The sequence below is a fragment of the Chroicocephalus ridibundus genome, chromosome 5 (assembly GCF_963924245.1).
Source record: "Chroicocephalus ridibundus chromosome 5, bChrRid1.1, whole genome shotgun sequence".
Taxonomy (NCBI): domain Eukaryota; kingdom Metazoa; phylum Chordata; class Aves; order Charadriiformes; family Laridae; genus Chroicocephalus; species Chroicocephalus ridibundus.
In genome coordinates this window covers 42,307,351-42,322,929 of record NC_086288.1, presented here as the reverse complement: position 1 = coordinate 42,322,929, position 15,579 = coordinate 42,307,351, and the positions used below count along the sequence as shown (strand labels likewise).

Below are 15,579 nucleotides of genomic sequence, written 5' to 3'. Positions count from 1 at the left end.
GTGCCAGGAGCAGGGACAGCATGGTCACCTCCCACCCGGGCGAGGGGAGACAAAGCCATGCCAGAGCCCCCGCAGCCCCTCAGGGGTGTCCTGAGGTCTCCTGACTGTGCCCTTTCAGCCACATCAGCTGCAGCAAAACAAGACGGAAGAGGATCAACAACAACCTCAGCCCTTTATTGAGGTTCAGCCACACCGAGCAGTTCCTGCCCCATGCAGGCGGTGGGCACGGCCCCATGACAGACCCACGCGCAGCCCGAGCCACCCCACGGGAAGGAGGGCTTGGGGAGGCAATGCTGCATAAGGCACAGCGAGGCTCCAGCGCTGCCCCAGGGGCTGCTGCTGCCTCGGCCTGGCCAAAGGGAGCCACCAGGACCACGAGGTGCCGAACCGTGTTTAATGCGGCCACCCCGCTGCGTTACACGGCTAGGCGCGCAGCTGCCACGAAAGGCCAGTGGCCAGGAGAGGGGCCACACACGAGGCTGCGCCAGGCTGACCTCCCGCCAGTCCATGAGTCCTTACTGCTGGAGCATGGCCCAGCTCCAGCTCCGCCTGCTCCCCTAGTCCTCCTCCTCTGAGTCCCTGGCCTTCTCCTTCTTCTTCTTCTTTTTCTTCTTCTTCTCCTCCTCCTGGTCAGCCTCCACCATTAGTTTCCTTTTCTTCTTGGGCAAGGCCTCTTCCTCCAGCCCGTTCTCCTCTGGCTCCGGGGCAGCTTCCATCTCCTGCTCTGATTCGGCTTCCAGCTCCTGCTGCTGCTTCTTCTTCTTTTTCTTCTTTGGCTCGATGTTGTTCTCCTGAGGGGGAACCAGGGTCAGCAGGAGCTGTGCCTGATCCGGGAAGCTGGGAGGCTGCTCCGCATCCTGCTTCCCTCACCCCTGTGGGGCTGGGGCACCATCCCACAAACCACCACCCACCCTGCAGCCCCCTGCCTTCACCTCTGTCTCCAGCACAGAGTTCTCCTCTGCAGCCGCAGCAAGAGCCTCCAACCGCCGCTTCTCCCGCATTTTCTCCTTCTCCCGCTTTTTCTTCTTCTTCTCCTTCTTCTCCTGCTTCCTCTTGACCTCAGCCACCACCTCGCTTGCCTGCCGGAGGAGAGAGGGAGCTCGTCAGCGCGGGAGAGGTTCCCGGACCAGGACCCATACCAGCGGCCCCCGTCGGATCAGCCTCATTAAATCAGTCTTTTGCCTCCACGGTGGGTCAGGATGGCAGGTTGACATCACCTCCGACAGCGGGGCCCTGCCTGACTCCACGCAGCCTCACCTCCACCACGGCCTCCTTCATCACCTCCAGGTTCTTGCGGGGCGGCTCCCCTGTCTCGTAGAAGGCCAAGCGCTCCTCCACCTGCTCCCGCAGCTTGTCCCCGAAGACGCTGGTGGGAACCTCTGCGGGGACAAGAGAGGGGCTCAGCACCCCCTGCCCTGCCCGCCCCGGAACCCGCCTCCCCCCGCCATGGCTCTGCTCAGACCACAGGAGTCACCATTCACAGAGTGAGATGCTGTTGACGAAAAATATTCCCATCATCGCAGAGGCCGCCTGGGTCCCCGTCCCCCCGCCCCGTCCCCGCGGGCACCTGAGAAGCAGTCGATGCGGGAGGCGATGGTGCACTTGTTGGCCAGGTAGCGGGAGATGCGCCCCTTGTTCTTGGCGGCCGCTCGCCCGATGAAGGTGGAGTGGAAAATCAGCCCGTACTTGGGAGTGTTCCCTCGCGTCTTCAGAGCCCTGGAAGCGGCCGGCAGAGCTGTCAGGGGCGGTGTAGGGACACGCAGGGCCGAGGGCACCCCTCGACTGGAGCCACCACTGGCCACCCTCCTCCCCCAGCAGCCCCGGCTCCTAGCTGCAAGGCAACACAGCACAACGCACAGGACGGACACCTTCCCCCCACACCCCGCTAACCTCCGGGGGTGCCCGGGGCACGGCCCCGACCTTAGGCACCCACAAGGCCCTGCTGGGTGAGACACAAAGCCACGGTGGTCGCTCAGAGACTGGGGCTGGCCGGTCACACGCAGCCGAAGCGTCGGGGGCTTGGCGCGTCACAGCCAGCGGCCCAGAGACCTGCCATCACCGCAACCACCCCGCAGTGGTACCTGAAGAGGGCTTTCTCGGCCCCCAGGATCTGCACTGTCGAGGCCGGGTACTTGGCCAGGTTCGTCAGGCTGCCGGCGTGGGAGATGAGGCGGGCACCCACCTGGGAAGGAAGAGGATGGGGGTTATGGCTGCCCCCACCCTGGGAGCCCGGCTCCAGGGCCTCGTGCAGCCCACCCAGGCCGGGGATCAGCAGTGAGAGGTGTCAGCAGGACGGCTCAGTGGATTGACAGATTCACTCAGACATCATCTCCGTGGCCCGGGGCAGCCTGGGCCGCGCACGTGCTCGCACTCACCACCTCCCCGATGAGGGCTGAGAGGCTGGGAGCCACCTGGCTCATCTTGGAGCGGAGGTATTCCTGCAGGCCCTTGCGGTACTCGGACAGCGAGATGACGCGGCTGGAGAAGCTCTCGATGTTGATGAGATCGAGGGGGGAGATGTCCATTCCTGGCGAAACGGGCATTGTAGGACTGAGCGGCACCTCCCAGGGCGGACAGGACCCCTCCTACTGCACCTGCACCTCACCGCCCAGCAGAGCCCCCACCATCTGTCCCCACTCACCCATGGAGGAGCGGGAGGCCTCCAGGATGGCCTGCGCCTTGGCACTGTCCATGACGATCTCCTCCAGCCCCTCCAAACTCTCCTCACTCAGCTCCTTGCGGTTCCCGATGAACTTGGCCAGCCGGCAGTAGGTGTAGTTCTCCGAGACGATCTTGATCAGCTCGGGAAAGTGGTACCCATACCACTCCCTGCGGGGACAGCGTCAGCACCGCAGCCCGGCCCCCCCAACATGTCCCTCACCCCTTGCCCCACCACATGTCCCCCTGGGCACGCTCCAGCCATGGCACAGTTGCCCAGGCCGGGGCGCGCTGGAGGGGCTGCTCTCCCTCCCCGTTCTGTACAGGCAGCCGGAGGAGCAGCTGCCTGCGGTAAGCGTGGGGAGACGGGCCCGCGTTGCCCACCCACCCTGGGGACCCCGCTCACCGCACGCGCATGGAGAAGGTGTTGATGTCCTTGTCCAGCTGGTCCAGGAGGCTGATGGACTGGATGATCATGTTGTCCACGCGGTTGACGTTGAACTTCACCTTGGCCCGGGAGTAGCTGTGGCCGAGGCCCAGCTGGGCCTTGGAAGCCGACTGGGCGGTGAGACCCTTCACCAGCGCGTGGAAGTGCAGGCGGATCCCTGCGTGGGGACACAGCCGTCACCACGCGCGGCTCCGGGCCAGCAACGATGGCAGTGGGTTCCCCCCAGCAGGAGGAGGGACCCCACCGGGGTGTCCCCTCTGTCTCCCACCCTGCGGCCAGGCTCACCCCGCAGAATCTCAGCCACGACCCCCCCGGTCTGGCACTGGTAACCCAGCTCCTCCAGGATGGCCGCCCCGATCTTGGCATCGGCGACTCCTAGCAGCGCCTTCTTCTTCTTGGCCGGCATGGAGGTCTCCAGCAGGAGCCGCAGGTCCTCGTGGAGGATCCCTACGAGAGAAGGGGGGGGGTCGGGGGTCAGCGGGGCCACGTGGTTCCCCGCATGGAGGACCCCGGTGCCCCAACACCCCCCCCAGCGCCACTCACCCTCAGAGACAGCATTGATGTTCTCCAGGGCGCTCTGGGCCGACTTGAAGGGGGCGAAGGCCACCAGCTTCACCACGTTGTGGAACTTGCCGATGGTGAGGACACTCTCCTCCACCTGCGGGGGTCGCCGGTCAGGCCCCGGAGGGACGGGGGGACCACTGGAGCACCCCGCGGGAACGGGGCCGCCCCCGGAGAACGCTGCCCGGCCGACGGGTAGGTCGGCAGCGCCAGGGTACGAGGGCCCCCGGCACCGGACCAGCCCGCCCGGGCAGGACAGACCCGCTCCCCCCACCCCCTCCCGGTAGCGGATCCCCCCCCACCCCGCCTCCCCCGTTACCCGGCGGCATCCCGTACCTGCGGCAGCAGCAGGCTGATCTCCTCCACTTCCCGCACGGCGAAGAGCGCGTACCCGGCGGCGTGCTCGAACAGCACGTGGAGCAGCACCTGCACCGGCACCGGTCACGGCGGGATCGGGGCGGTCGCAGGCCCCGCTCCCGCCCCTCCGCCCCGCGCTCCCCGGCCCCAACGCGGCACAGGAGCCCCCGGCCCGGGCTCCCCGGCGCCCCGAGCCCGCCCACACCCATCCCCGGCCTCCGCCGTCCGCGGCCCGGCCCGATGCGGGCGGATGCGACGGTCCCGACCCAGCTGACACTCACCATCCTGCTGCTGCCGCCGCCACCGCCGCCCGGAACTGGCAGCACCCCGCCGGAAGCCCGCCCACCCCGCCCGCGGCCAATCAGAGGCCGGCCCTCCGCGCCCTCTCGCCAATCAACGCAGGCTGCCCTCGAGGGAGCCGCCCCCAGCCAATCAGGTAGGGGACGGGGCCCTCCCGCCTCCTTTCGCGGCCTCTTCCAATCAGGCCTGAGAAGCGCCGCTGGCTCCCGCCCCTTCCTGCCTCCCGGCCAATGAGGGCCAGCCGCGCGCCTCTCCCCCCCCACTTCCCGCGCTCCGCTGCCATCCCACGCCGCGCGCGTGCGGGCGCCTTTCGTGCTGCCGCCGCACGTGGCGGGAACCGGCACCCCCCCCGCACCCCCCCCGGCACTCCCGGTCCGTCCAATACCCCCCGGTCACACACACACACACACACCCACCCCGGTACCGCAGGAAGGCGCGGGGCGGCGGGCCGGTTCAGAGCAGCTTTATTTGAGAGCGCGAGTGCCGAGGCCGGGGGGGGGGCCGCAGCTCCGGTCCCGGGCCCAGCCCCGGCCCCGCAACAACCCCGCGGGGCGGGGGAAGTAGTGAGGGGCTCTGCCCCCCCCCCCTCCGGTGCGCAGCTCGGGCCGCGGGGGGGTCCCGGGGGCGGTTTGATGGGGGACCGTAGTGTCAGAGCGCTGGCAGCAGCGGAGTGGGGGTCCCGGCTCGTGTCCCCCGGGAGGTGGGCAGTGAGGGGGGCTGCGGCACGACGGGAGGGGGCTGCCAGGGCCCGGGCTCCGGCAGGCGTGGGGGGGGGCGGGGGGGAAACACTCAGGGGCCGGGGGCGGGTTCCGTGCCATGAACCTCAGTCTGTGCGGGGGGGCGGCAGCGGTGGCTCCCGGCTTAGGAGACGAAGTGGCTCTGGAGCTTGTGGAGCAGCTCGGGGGTGAGGAGCAGGCGGTGCGCCTGGCTGTGCCCCGGCGGGCAGGGGAAGGTCACTTTGCCGTAGTACGCCATGCCCTCCTCCTGCTCCTGCTTGGCCTGACAGAATGGAGACACCGTCAGGGCGGGGGGCAGCCAGGACGGTGCCTGTCCCCCCGTCCTGCAGCCAGGGACAACCCCACCGGGACACCTGCAGGACGGGATGGGGCACGGGGGATGGAGCATGGAGGATCCCGACCCACCCCCTCCTTTGGCCATTGCCCCGCACCCCCCCAGGACCAAGGGTCTCACCTTCAGGAAGGAGGAGGAGGGGAAGATGCCAAAGTTGGTGGGGACGCTGGCACCCAGCTGCTGCTGAACTGTCTCCCTCATCGTGTCATCCTGGGTGGGGGGGGCAAAGGGCATGACAAGGTCACCTCCAGAACCACGCCGCTGCCCTGCGCCCGCTCCTGCAGCTGCAGAGCCCCTCGCCACCCTGCAGTGTCCCTCCCCACCCCGCATCCCTGGGGACAAGACGGGGGGCTCAAACCCAGGGGGCAGCACCTTGTCCCCCCACCACCACTGCTGCAGCTGGAGGTGCCATGGGGCACACCGAGGTGCCATCAGGCATGCCAAGGTGCTGGCAGCACCCACAGGACGGCAGTGTCAACCACGGTGCCCACCTTGAGACGTGCCCATTCATGTGCCCGGGGCCTGGGGGGAGGACAGGAGGGTCTGGGGCACCGCCGGGACACCCACCCTCCCACGCCAGCACCTCGCCCCCGCAGCAGCCGAAAGCTGCCCGCGGCAGGAGCTTGCCTTACCCTCAGGGTCTCGATGCTGTTTTTGAGGGACCACAGGCGGGCCGTCTGCTCCAGCAGCCGCGCTGACGAGCTCCGTGCTGCAGAAGACAGGAGGTGAGAGTCGCAGGTGCCCCAGGGGGCTGTCCCAGCACCAGGACAAGGCTGCGCGGGTGTAACGGCAGCACCGGTGCTCATCCAGCTCTCTTTACCCCCAAAAAACTCGCAACACGGAGCACCAGGGCCGGTCTCGCCCAGCCCCGAGGGAGTTCAAGCCCCATGGCTGGGAGCAGACCCAGCACTGCAGCATGAGCGAGGCAACAGCCACCGCCATGTCGGGTCACCCAAATGCCGACGCAGGGGAGAGGGAGGTTTACAGGAAGGAGGGGAAGGAATGTGTCCCTCCCCGGGGCTCCAGATCCAGCCAGGCCCAGCGTGATGAACCGGTGCCACGCTGTCCCCAGACACAGGAATGTCCGCAGCCAGGGGGACAGGGACAGCCGCCTCTCGGGGGCACAAGACCACTCCCTGCTGTAAAAGGAAGCCTGGTGAGCAACCTGGGATTATGGCCACCAGAGGAGATCCCTTGAAGGCAGGTCTAAACGGGTAGGCTGAAGCTCCGCCCTGGAGCAAACCCTGCTCCAGTTGCCAGAGGGATGGGAAGGAGGTGCCGGTCCCTCCCCGGCGCAAAGGGAAGACGCGGAGGTTGCTCACAAACCATGGGCCAAGCTCCCTCCGACTCACAGCTGCCTGCGACCTCCTTGCTCCTCAGATGCTTCATCCAAGGAACGTTTGTGTAGGACCTACCCGACTTGGTCTGCTTCATGTCCACAACCTTGGCGTTGGCGCTCATCTGATAGAGGGTTTCCAGGAGCTGGCTGGTCTTGCGATACAGCGTTTGTGTGGCCAGACCTTCTCCCTGCCTGTTCTTGGGGAGGGAGATCTTGGGCACCTGCAGAGGCGTCAGGCTGGCCAGCTCCATCTTCATGCGGGCTCCCTGGGACCGACGGGGAGAAGGTCATTAGGGGCAGGGTGTTTGTTTGGGAGGAATTGAGGAGAGAAAATGAGATGTAAAGGCAGCAGAAAGGGGGGCCCACGCGAACAAAAATAGGGCATAAAACTGTAGCAAAAACCACCCTGGGTGGATCTTCCGAGGGTGGGAGCACAGATGCCCAGGGACAGCGCTGATGTCCCAAACACACCAGGACACCGGGGGGAAGCCCTTGGACAACCAGCTGAGCACACGTAAGACTTGGGGACAGGGAAACAGGTCGTCACTCACAGAACCGTAACTCACCAGTGGCCACGTTACGTGACTCATTAGATCTAAGAGCTATCATTAACAGCTTCACAGTTGTGCATAATAATCTGCATAATTATATGTCTGTGAATTAATATTAGCGGAACGTTATCCAGTTAATTAAATTATTTGCTGCTTTGCCAATTTCCTCATAGTGCGTTCGTTAATCAATAAACGCCTTAATCAGTCTGCATGAGCCGGCACCTGGAGTCCCCAGACTGAAGATGGGACCAAGGCTGGGCAGTGATGCCACCAGCACCCCCGGGCTCTGCCGGCCGCTCTGGCTCCCAGCCACTGACCCTGCGCTCGGACCCTTCTCCCAGAGCCAAAGCCCCTTCCACGAAAGAGCCAAAGCTCGTCACTAGCGGAGAGCTCGCTGCAGCCCCACAGCCGTGCACCTGACCACCACCAGATGTGGTGGACTAATTGCCCTTCCTCCCGCTCATCCCATGCGGACCACATCTCATGCACACAGCATTCCGCGTGGATTGCATCCCACTCCTTGCTGAGCCCCAATCTGTAAAGCAGAGTCCAACACGCCTCTCACCATTCCCTGGTTTCTTTTCCCAAGTGTCCTGGTTTCAGCTGGCACGGGATTAATTTTGACTGGGATAGAGTAGCTGCTGTGTTTTAATTTCGTATGAGAATAATGTTGATACCACAGATTGGCTTAGTTGTTGCTAAGTAAAGTTTACGTTAAGTCAAGGACTTTTGCAGCTTCCCGGAGAAGCTGAGAGGGAGCATAGACAGGACAAGCTGGCCAAAGGGATATTCCATACCATACACGTCATGCTCAGTATATAAATGTGGGCTGGCCAGGGGGGGCAGGAATCCGCGATCGCTGCTCGGGATGCGCTGGGCAATCAATCACCGGGTGGTGAGAGCAATTGTATTGCATCACTTATTTTGTATAGTCTTTTACCATTATCATTATAATAATAATTATTATTTTCTCTTCCATTACTGTTCTATTAAACTGTCTTTATCTCAACCCACAAGGTTGTTTCGGCTTTTTTTTTTTTTCCTCTTTTTTTCTCCCTACCCTGCGGGGGCAAAGTGAGTGAACGGCTGCGTAGTCCTAGTTGCTGCCTGGGGTTAAACCCCGACACCAGGGAAACCCACGGCACGGAGGGCAGAGCTGCCCTGCGGCATTGGAGGGAGCGCGTCACCGCCGGCAGTGCTGGCAGCAGCCAGAGCCCCAGGCTGCTCTGCCCAGCCCCAGGGCAATGGCCCTGCCCTCTGCAATGGCACCACGCTCCCCCCAGCCACCCCACACCTTGTCCTCCCCTCTTCTCCTGCTCGACCTCCCGACATACGGCACGTCTGAGTGCCCGGGGACCCGCCACGGGACAAGGCGCCTCACCTTGAGCAGGTTGTTCTCGTTCTTGAGGTGCTTGATGGAAAGCTGCAGGGCATCGATTTGCTGGAGAAGAAGAGGCGAGTCCTTCACCTGGACGGGTCCTGAGCCACCTCCTGTCACCTGGCCGGCACCGACACCTGCAGACGGGCAGGAACGGCAGCAGAGTGAGCGACTGTCACACACGAGCGCGGGGCAGGACTGCTACGGCGGCACTGGACATGCGGACAGGCTCAGCAAAGGGACAAGTGTCTGCAGCGCGGGGAGAAGCAGCGTCTGCCAGTGTGCACCCAGGCACCGACAGAGCCATCACGAACATGCGGCACTCCCGTCCTGCTCCCGCGGAGAAGGCCAAGACACCAACTGGCCGGGCCAGCACCTCACTATCCCCCCGTCTCCTCAGCAGCCTGGCACCAGGCACTCCCGGTGCCCACATCCCGAAGATGTGGAGCTGTGCCGTGCTCTGGGCACTCTGGCGACCCATCTCTCCGCTGCAGGAGCCACACCACTCTGCGCCCACAGCGGTTTCATGCTCATCACTCCCTTCCTGGACTCCCTGTGCTGCCCAGGAGCGCACCAGCCGCGAGCTCCCCTGTGCCACAGGCTGCTCGGCATCTGAGCCAAGCGCCGCCCTCGAGCAGGGCCGGCGTCCTTCCCCCTGCTCCCAAACCAAGCCTTGTCCCAGGGCCATGCTGGGTGCCTTGGGACACTTAGTCCCCCCCTGGCATGCACTTCTGGGGGCCGGGGGAGGCAGGGAGCAGTGGCATGCTGGGGTGCAGTACTGTACCTCTCTGCTGTTCCTCTGCAGTACAAGGAGAGGAGCCAGAGGAAAGACAAGAAGAAGCAGAATTAAAGCCGAGGATCAAGTCTGAGAGGAGCCATGGCCAGAGGAGCTCTGGTCACCCACGGCTGTGTCTTGTGCCGACCCCCATCCCCTGACTCCGGGAGCAGCAATTGTCCCAGCATCCCTGCCAGGGCAGTGGGGCTCCATGTGCCGCAGCTGCAGGATCCAGCTAGGAGCTGGCGAGCCCCGGCCATGTGTGTGGCTGCGAAAAACCCAAGCAGGACACACGTGCACCCACGGCACGGCTCATCCAGAGCCCACAACAGCCGCCTCTTGTTGTGGGTCGCTGAAGGCACGGTGATCCACACTGACCTGCTCCAAGGTGCTCCGGCTGAGCCTCCCCATGCAGGGGTGGAGGAGCAGCTCCCGCAGACTGCCCTGCTGCACCCGCTGAGCACTACACCCCCAAAAGTTGGGGTGTCTGTGCCCTCAGCTCTCCCTGATGAAATGCAGCACTCGTGAGCAGGCTGGTGCCGGCACAGTGCTCACAGCACTGCACACGGTGTTTGGGACCGAGAACGTGCTGCCAGTGTCCCCGAGAGCCAGAGCTCAGTGACTTGGTCACAGTGACTTGGGGAGAGGGCCAGGAGCTGCTGCTTCAAGGAGCATTCAGGTGTTACCCAACCCAGATCAGGATCAGGAACCTGGACCCACTGGATCACTGCCATGCTGGGGCTGGAGGGCCAGGCTGCTCCACAGCCACCCTGGTCACAGACCTAAAGGACACCTGAGCTCTCAGTTGCACCTGCAGCCAGAGCTCCTGACAAAGACCCGCTCCTGCCACCAGGCATTTTTTATAGGACATTTCCTCCAAAGTGACAAGGAAGGTGCTAACACCCCTGCTAGTCAGCACGAGGACCCGCAACCTCAGCAAGCACCCGTCCCACACCACCACCCACCTCTTGTCGTTGGGCTTCTGGAGAGCCCAGGAGGCGCAGAGAAATCACGTCTCATTCTCCGAGCCAGCCAGGGTCAGAGCAGCAGAGCCCAAACAGCCCATCTATGCCCTGGAGAGGCGGGTTCAGCAGCAAGGACACGCCAGTGGGAAGGCACAGACCACTGCGTCTCCATGGGAGCATCCCAGTGGGAGGACAGGCTCACGGGCTGGGCCAGGTGGTACCGGCACTCACCCACCCACGGCAGCCAGAGCAAGGTGCCCTGCCACCACCGGTCCCTCAGCCCCAGCCACCTGCAGGGACACCCCAGGCTGGCTCCACAGAGGTGCCAACCACTGCCCTGCCCACCCAGGCATGGAGCTGCTGGACATCCCTGGGGAGCTGCAGGCTCTCCGCGTTCTCCAGTCATCATTACAGCCTGAATGCTTCCTGTCCTCGCCCCTCTGCCAGCCATGCCAGGGGCTCTGGCTCTCTGTGGGAAGGCCGGGCAGGCAGAGCAGCAGACTTTCGGAGCACTGTTCGGAAGCGCTGCTCGCTCCTGCCAGCAGTACGAGCTCCAGCACTGCCTCCTGGGCAGGTTTTACACAGACACTGCAGAGCATCCCACTCCACAGCTCCCAGATTCTATATCAGGAGGATGTCCCAGGCTCCCTTTCCAGCCTGTAAAAACCCCACACCAGCCGCAGAACCATTCGAGCGCTCTGGGGATGACGGTTACGCACCTCCGGCAATGCCAGACACGATGGAGGCAACTCCAGAGGCAGGGGCACCGCGCAGGCCCTCGATGGTTCGCTTTGACTGGTTGTTCAAGCGCTGCTTCAGCTCCACCTTCTCCGATTCCAGCTGGTCGATATCTGCCTGAAGAGCATCCATGGTCTCCTCAAACTCCCTGGGAAGAGCACACAGAGTCATAGGTGTAGTCAGAGATGTTTCTCTGAAGGAAAAAGGCAAGTAGAGCAGAGAGCTTCTGGCTTTGTCACGCATCTTGCTGCTGCTGTGCTTCAAACACAGACCTGCTGATCCAGGAGCTGGAGCCCCATCAGCCTCCACTATAGATTGCAGTTTAGCACACAGAAGAAGCATTTATCCATATTGAACTCAACATTCCGTAGCTGTTTTGCCCAGCTTTTACACTGCAAGACAGTCCTCCCTCCAGCCTGCAGGTTGCACCTCCCTGCTTGTCCACAGGCTCGCTCTGCCAACAGACCACGGGTGGCAAGAGACGCTTGGAGCACAGCAAGGGCAGTAAGAACATGCCAAGACAACGGCCATTTCCATAACAGCATTTGAACAGGACCTTTCCCAGGACCCCTCTACCAGCCTGCGCTCTGCTGTGCACCATTAGAACGTGCTGGTTCCCCGGCGGATCCTCCACTAACCTGTCCCTCCACAAAGCCTCCTAGCCAGCCCAGGGGACCACCAGCCATCCAGTCCTCATCAGAGACCCTCCAACAGCAGCCCCATCTCACACTTACTTCTCTTTCTTTTTGAGCAGCGTCTGGGTCTCATCCAGCTTTGTCTGTATCTTTTCCACACGGTCATCCGCATCCTTGGACGCGCTGTCCAGTTTCTTCTCCAGGAGGCTGAGCCGCACGTTTGCTTCGCTGAGCTCCTCGCCCTGTAGCGGCAGGGAAAGAAATCAGGGAACTCCAGGGCCCTGGGGATGGTGGGCACTAAGAAAAGTTCCTTGCAACACTTGGTGGGAGCCTGCCCAGAAATCACAACTCCTACCCACACTGCACATACGCTTGGTAGCCAGGCACGTGAACCCATCACCAACATTCCCCCTCCCAGAACACTGTGGGAGAAAGGCCAGGACAGCCTCTGGCAGGGAGGCAACTCCCTGACAAGTGGAACAATATTTCCAGGAGGAGATCTGGCTGGCACTCGAGACAGTTCCACAGGCAACAAGCCACCTGGAGCACGAACATGACCACTACAGCAACACAGAGCTCTTCGCTGACCTGCCAGCAAGGCAGAGATCAGCTGAAGAACAGCTTACCTTGATCTTGAGAGACTTTTTCAGTTCTTTGATGACCGTCTCCCTGTCCTCCAGCTTAAGCCCCAGCCCCTCGGCATCAGTGATCTCTGCCCGAAGAGCCGCCGCCCGTAGGTCAGCAGGTGGGGTGGGCTGCAATGGAGACCAGAGGAACAAGACACAAAATTGGTATTTAAAGAAGAATTCCAGTAATTGCAGATGTGATGACACGGCAAGAGGGGGACCGTTCCTGGCCTCCCTGCGTTCTGCAGGCAACTGCTGCACCTCCCCAGCTCTCTACCCCGCCATCGCACCCAGAAGAGTCTCCTGCCAGGGCAGGCAGCAGCAGGACTGTGGGAGATTACAGAGCAGCTCAGATGCTCCAGCTCTGCCCAAGACCCCGGCTGCAGTTGAAGCCCACCTTGGTCTGTGGCCTATCTGCATCATATTCTCCCTCCTGCATAGCCGTGGCCATCTTGTTCATGGTCGCGATGAGGATGCTGCAGGACTGACGCAGACACTCGTAGGGGTTGATGCCCTGGGTGCCGTAGATCTGCAAAAGATGGGAAGAAAGTGGCAGGTGCCCCTAGGCTGAGCTCACAGCCACCGTTACAGCCCCCTCCCACTCCCTACAACGTGCCACAGGCCTCAAGAAGCTGCAGTGTGGCTTTAGTCCCTTTAGTGCAGCTGGAAAGCAAGGCCAGCTGCGGGGAAGGACAGCACAGAGCAGGGGACCACAAAGCCCTCCACGTTTTAGCGTTATTCCCTGGCCATATTCCCAGGAGTCCATTCCAAGCCTCCTCAAGGCTCCAGAGCTGCTCACAGGCAGGTCTGTAGCGCTGGAGTGACAACGGGTCCTGGCTTTACCTCGCTGCAGCAGGGAACGAGGGGGAGTCAAGAAGGGGTTTTCTCACCTGCTCGCTTGCTTTGAAGGCCAGATCCTCCAGCTTCACCGCCAGCAGCCCCTCGTTCTCCGCCAGAGGAGCAATCATCTGCGCCCCAGCAGCGGCCACCTCCTGTAGCACGGCCACCACCCACGTCAGGTGCTTGCGGCAGTCCAGCAGCGTGTCCGACACCTGAAAGTTGGGCAGAAAGAGGATGGTTGGGAAAGGCAGAGACAAATGGGCTGCTTTCCAGCTTGCCTGCCAGGCACTGGGGAAGCTCCTAGCTGCACAACACTTGCCTCACCCTAGTGTGAAGGTATTGAGATTTTAACTTGCTTATGAAGCATCACTGGGAAGATGGGAAACACCAGAAAAGATAGAAAGAAACTCAAGGCTGGAGAAGATTAGGTTAGAAGTCCATATCTCCATCCCAACTAGAAACACAAAGCCCAGAGACATCAATTCCCATCTCAGCTTGCACCATCTTCTGCCTGAGCAGTGGGAAGCTGCTCCTTAAGCAGGGCACTACACACCGTCACAGTCACGCTCTGGAGCCAGCCAGGACAGCAGTGATCTATCAGCATTTGGTGCTAGCCCAGTACAGCCCACAGCTCCCGGTATGTGGCTAAGATGGCCCCACGCCGGGCAGTGCTAGGGTGCCTTGCTCTGCCAGCCAGCTCACCTGCTGCCCGAAGCCCAGTGCCGCAGGGATACCCGGAGCATCCGTCCCAGGCATGCGGCGCCTGATCTTCTTGCAGAACTGGCGAATGTCACTGCATGAGGTCTCCAGGTCCTTGAGGAGGATGGCAAGGTCGGACGCCTCCTGCCCAGCCTAGGGTGCAGAGAACAGACCTCAGAAAAACTGACGGAGAGATCAGTGGGCAGGGAACCCAGCACAGCCCTTGCCACAACCCTGTAGAAGCAGCTCTGGCATGTCCTACCTGGAGGAAGGCTCGCAGCCGGCACACCTCCACCCCCATGCAGTCCAAGGCACTCTGGGTGAACTGCAGAGCACAAACACAGGTACTGTCAGCTCGGGGCAAAGCAGAGACCGGGCAAGAGAGCTGCTCTAGGGAAAACTGGGGATTTGGCCTCAGGTGTTTCAGGACAGACCCTCCGTACACCACCTTGCCACGACTCCAGGATTTACAGGAGCAGGAAAAAAAGTGGAGGCATTGTGCTGGTTTTGGCTGGGGTAGAGTTAATTTTCTTCACAGTAGCTGGTGTATGGGGCTACGTTCTGGGTTTGTGCTGAAAACAGCGTTGATAATACAGGGATGTTTTAGTTGTTGCTGAGCAGTGCATACATAGAGTCAAGGCCTTTTTGGCCTCTCACACCACCACCAGCGAGTAGGCTGTGGGGGCATAAGAAGCTGGGAGGGGACACAGCCGGGACAACTGACCCCAACTCACCGAAGGGATATCCCACACCGCGTCATGCTCAGTATATAAAACCGGGGGAAAAAGAAGGAAGAGGGGTGAAATCTGAAGTTATGGTGTTTTGTCTTCCCAAGTAACTGTTACGCGCCCTGCTTTCCTGGACATGGCTGAACATCTGCCTGCCGATGGGAAGCAGTGAATTAATTCCTTATTTTGCTTTCCTTGCCTGCATAGCTTTTGCTTTACTTATTAAATTTTTTACTGTCTTTGTCTCAACCCGTGAGTTTTCTTACTCTTACTCTTCTGATTCTCTCCCCCATCCCACCAGGGGACAGCGAGCGAGCAGCTGCATTGTCCTAGTTACTGGCTGGGGTTGAATCACGACAGGTATTCAGTTTTTGTTTTACTTCATGGAGCACAGGACACTGGTACTTCGCTTAGAAGCTCAGGGCAGTACAACACTCCCTCTTAGACACTAGGTTCTCCACACTCTCCTTGCTGCTCTTCTCTTTCTACCCCGATGTCTGCAGGGCAAATGGCCCCACGCCTTCTTCCCCTTTCCCTGACCTGGGAGCCCACATCACCGCTGTGCTGCCACTAGTAGCGGGAGCTGGGGAAAAGTGACTGCAACGGGGAGAGGGGCAGAAGAGGCTTTTCAAGTCAGAAAATTATCTCAGTGGGGAGCAGAAAGGGCAAAGGCAGAAAACACGCAACAAGGAAAGAGTCAGGTTATTTTTTCGCCACTTCACCTTGATGTGGTCGGCCAGCTGCATCGTGCAGTCCTCAGCCTGGTCAGCCAGGTGGATGCTGTACAGATGCTAGGTGGAGAGAGATCAGCAGAGATCAGCACCCCTCAAATGTTTCCACACATGCAAGCAAACAAACCAAACGAGGAAATACGTAACAAAAACCCCCAAACATTGAGGATTTGGCCTAA

The 15,579-nt window shown here is 61.6% G+C and overlaps 2 protein-coding genes and 2 non-coding genes across 11 annotated transcripts in view; all 4 read right to left on the bottom strand.

Annotated features, from left to right (window-relative positions):
- Positions 1–153: 153 nt before the first annotated feature.
- Positions 154–4,667, bottom strand: NOP56 (NOP56 ribonucleoprotein). The gene is made up of 12 exons (XM_063336002.1): positions 4,306–4,667; positions 4,004–4,093; positions 3,650–3,764; positions 3,392–3,553; positions 3,065–3,263; positions 2,642–2,829; positions 2,376–2,527; positions 2,082–2,182; positions 1,568–1,716; positions 1,258–1,379; positions 933–1,079; positions 154–791 (listed from the first exon to the last, which is right to left on the bottom strand). The coding sequence occupies exons 1-12, from the start codon at positions 4,306–4,308 to the stop codon at positions 558–560; spliced, it is 1,662 nt and encodes a 553-aa protein (XP_063192072.1). The 5' UTR covers positions 4,309–4,667; the 3' UTR covers positions 154–557.
- Positions 1,154–1,222, bottom strand: LOC134516777 (small nucleolar RNA SNORD57). The gene has a single exon (XR_010071432.1). It is a non-coding gene; the product is annotated as a small nucleolar RNA SNORD57 (small nucleolar RNA).
- Positions 1,453–1,523, bottom strand: LOC134516778 (small nucleolar RNA SNORD56). Its single transcript, XR_010071433.1, has one exon. It is a non-coding gene; the product is annotated as a small nucleolar RNA SNORD56 (small nucleolar RNA).
- Positions 4,668–4,772: 105 nt separating the features above from the next.
- Positions 4,773–15,579, bottom strand: part of DCTN1 (dynactin subunit 1) — a 72,289-nt gene continuing 61,482 nt past the window's right edge. For 6 of the 8 annotated variants that reach the window (XM_063336397.1, XM_063336399.1, XM_063336398.1 and 3 more), the window contains 14 exons: positions 15,392–15,460; positions 14,204–14,266; positions 13,945–14,094; positions 13,293–13,454; positions 12,800–12,931; positions 12,403–12,531; positions 11,876–12,018; positions 11,123–11,289; positions 9,448–9,462; positions 8,667–8,800; positions 6,811–7,000; positions 6,028–6,104; positions 5,516–5,605; positions 4,773–5,323 (listed from right to left, as the gene is read on the bottom strand). In XM_063336397.1, coding sequence (XP_063192467.1) covers positions 5,186–5,323; positions 5,516–5,605; positions 6,028–6,104; positions 6,811–7,000; positions 8,667–8,800; positions 9,448–9,462; positions 11,123–11,289; positions 11,876–12,018; positions 12,403–12,531; positions 12,800–12,931; positions 13,293–13,454; positions 13,945–14,094; positions 14,204–14,266; positions 15,392–15,460 — 1,659 coding nt within the window. In that variant the 3' untranslated portion in view covers positions 4,773–5,185. The remainder of the gene's footprint in view (positions 5,324–5,515; positions 5,606–6,027; positions 6,105–6,810; positions 7,001–8,666; positions 8,801–9,447; positions 9,463–11,122; positions 11,290–11,875; positions 12,019–12,402; positions 12,532–12,799; positions 12,932–13,292; positions 13,455–13,944; positions 14,095–14,203; positions 14,267–15,391; positions 15,461–15,579) is intronic. The other 2 variants (XM_063336403.1, XM_063336404.1) reach the window with 1 other exon arrangement.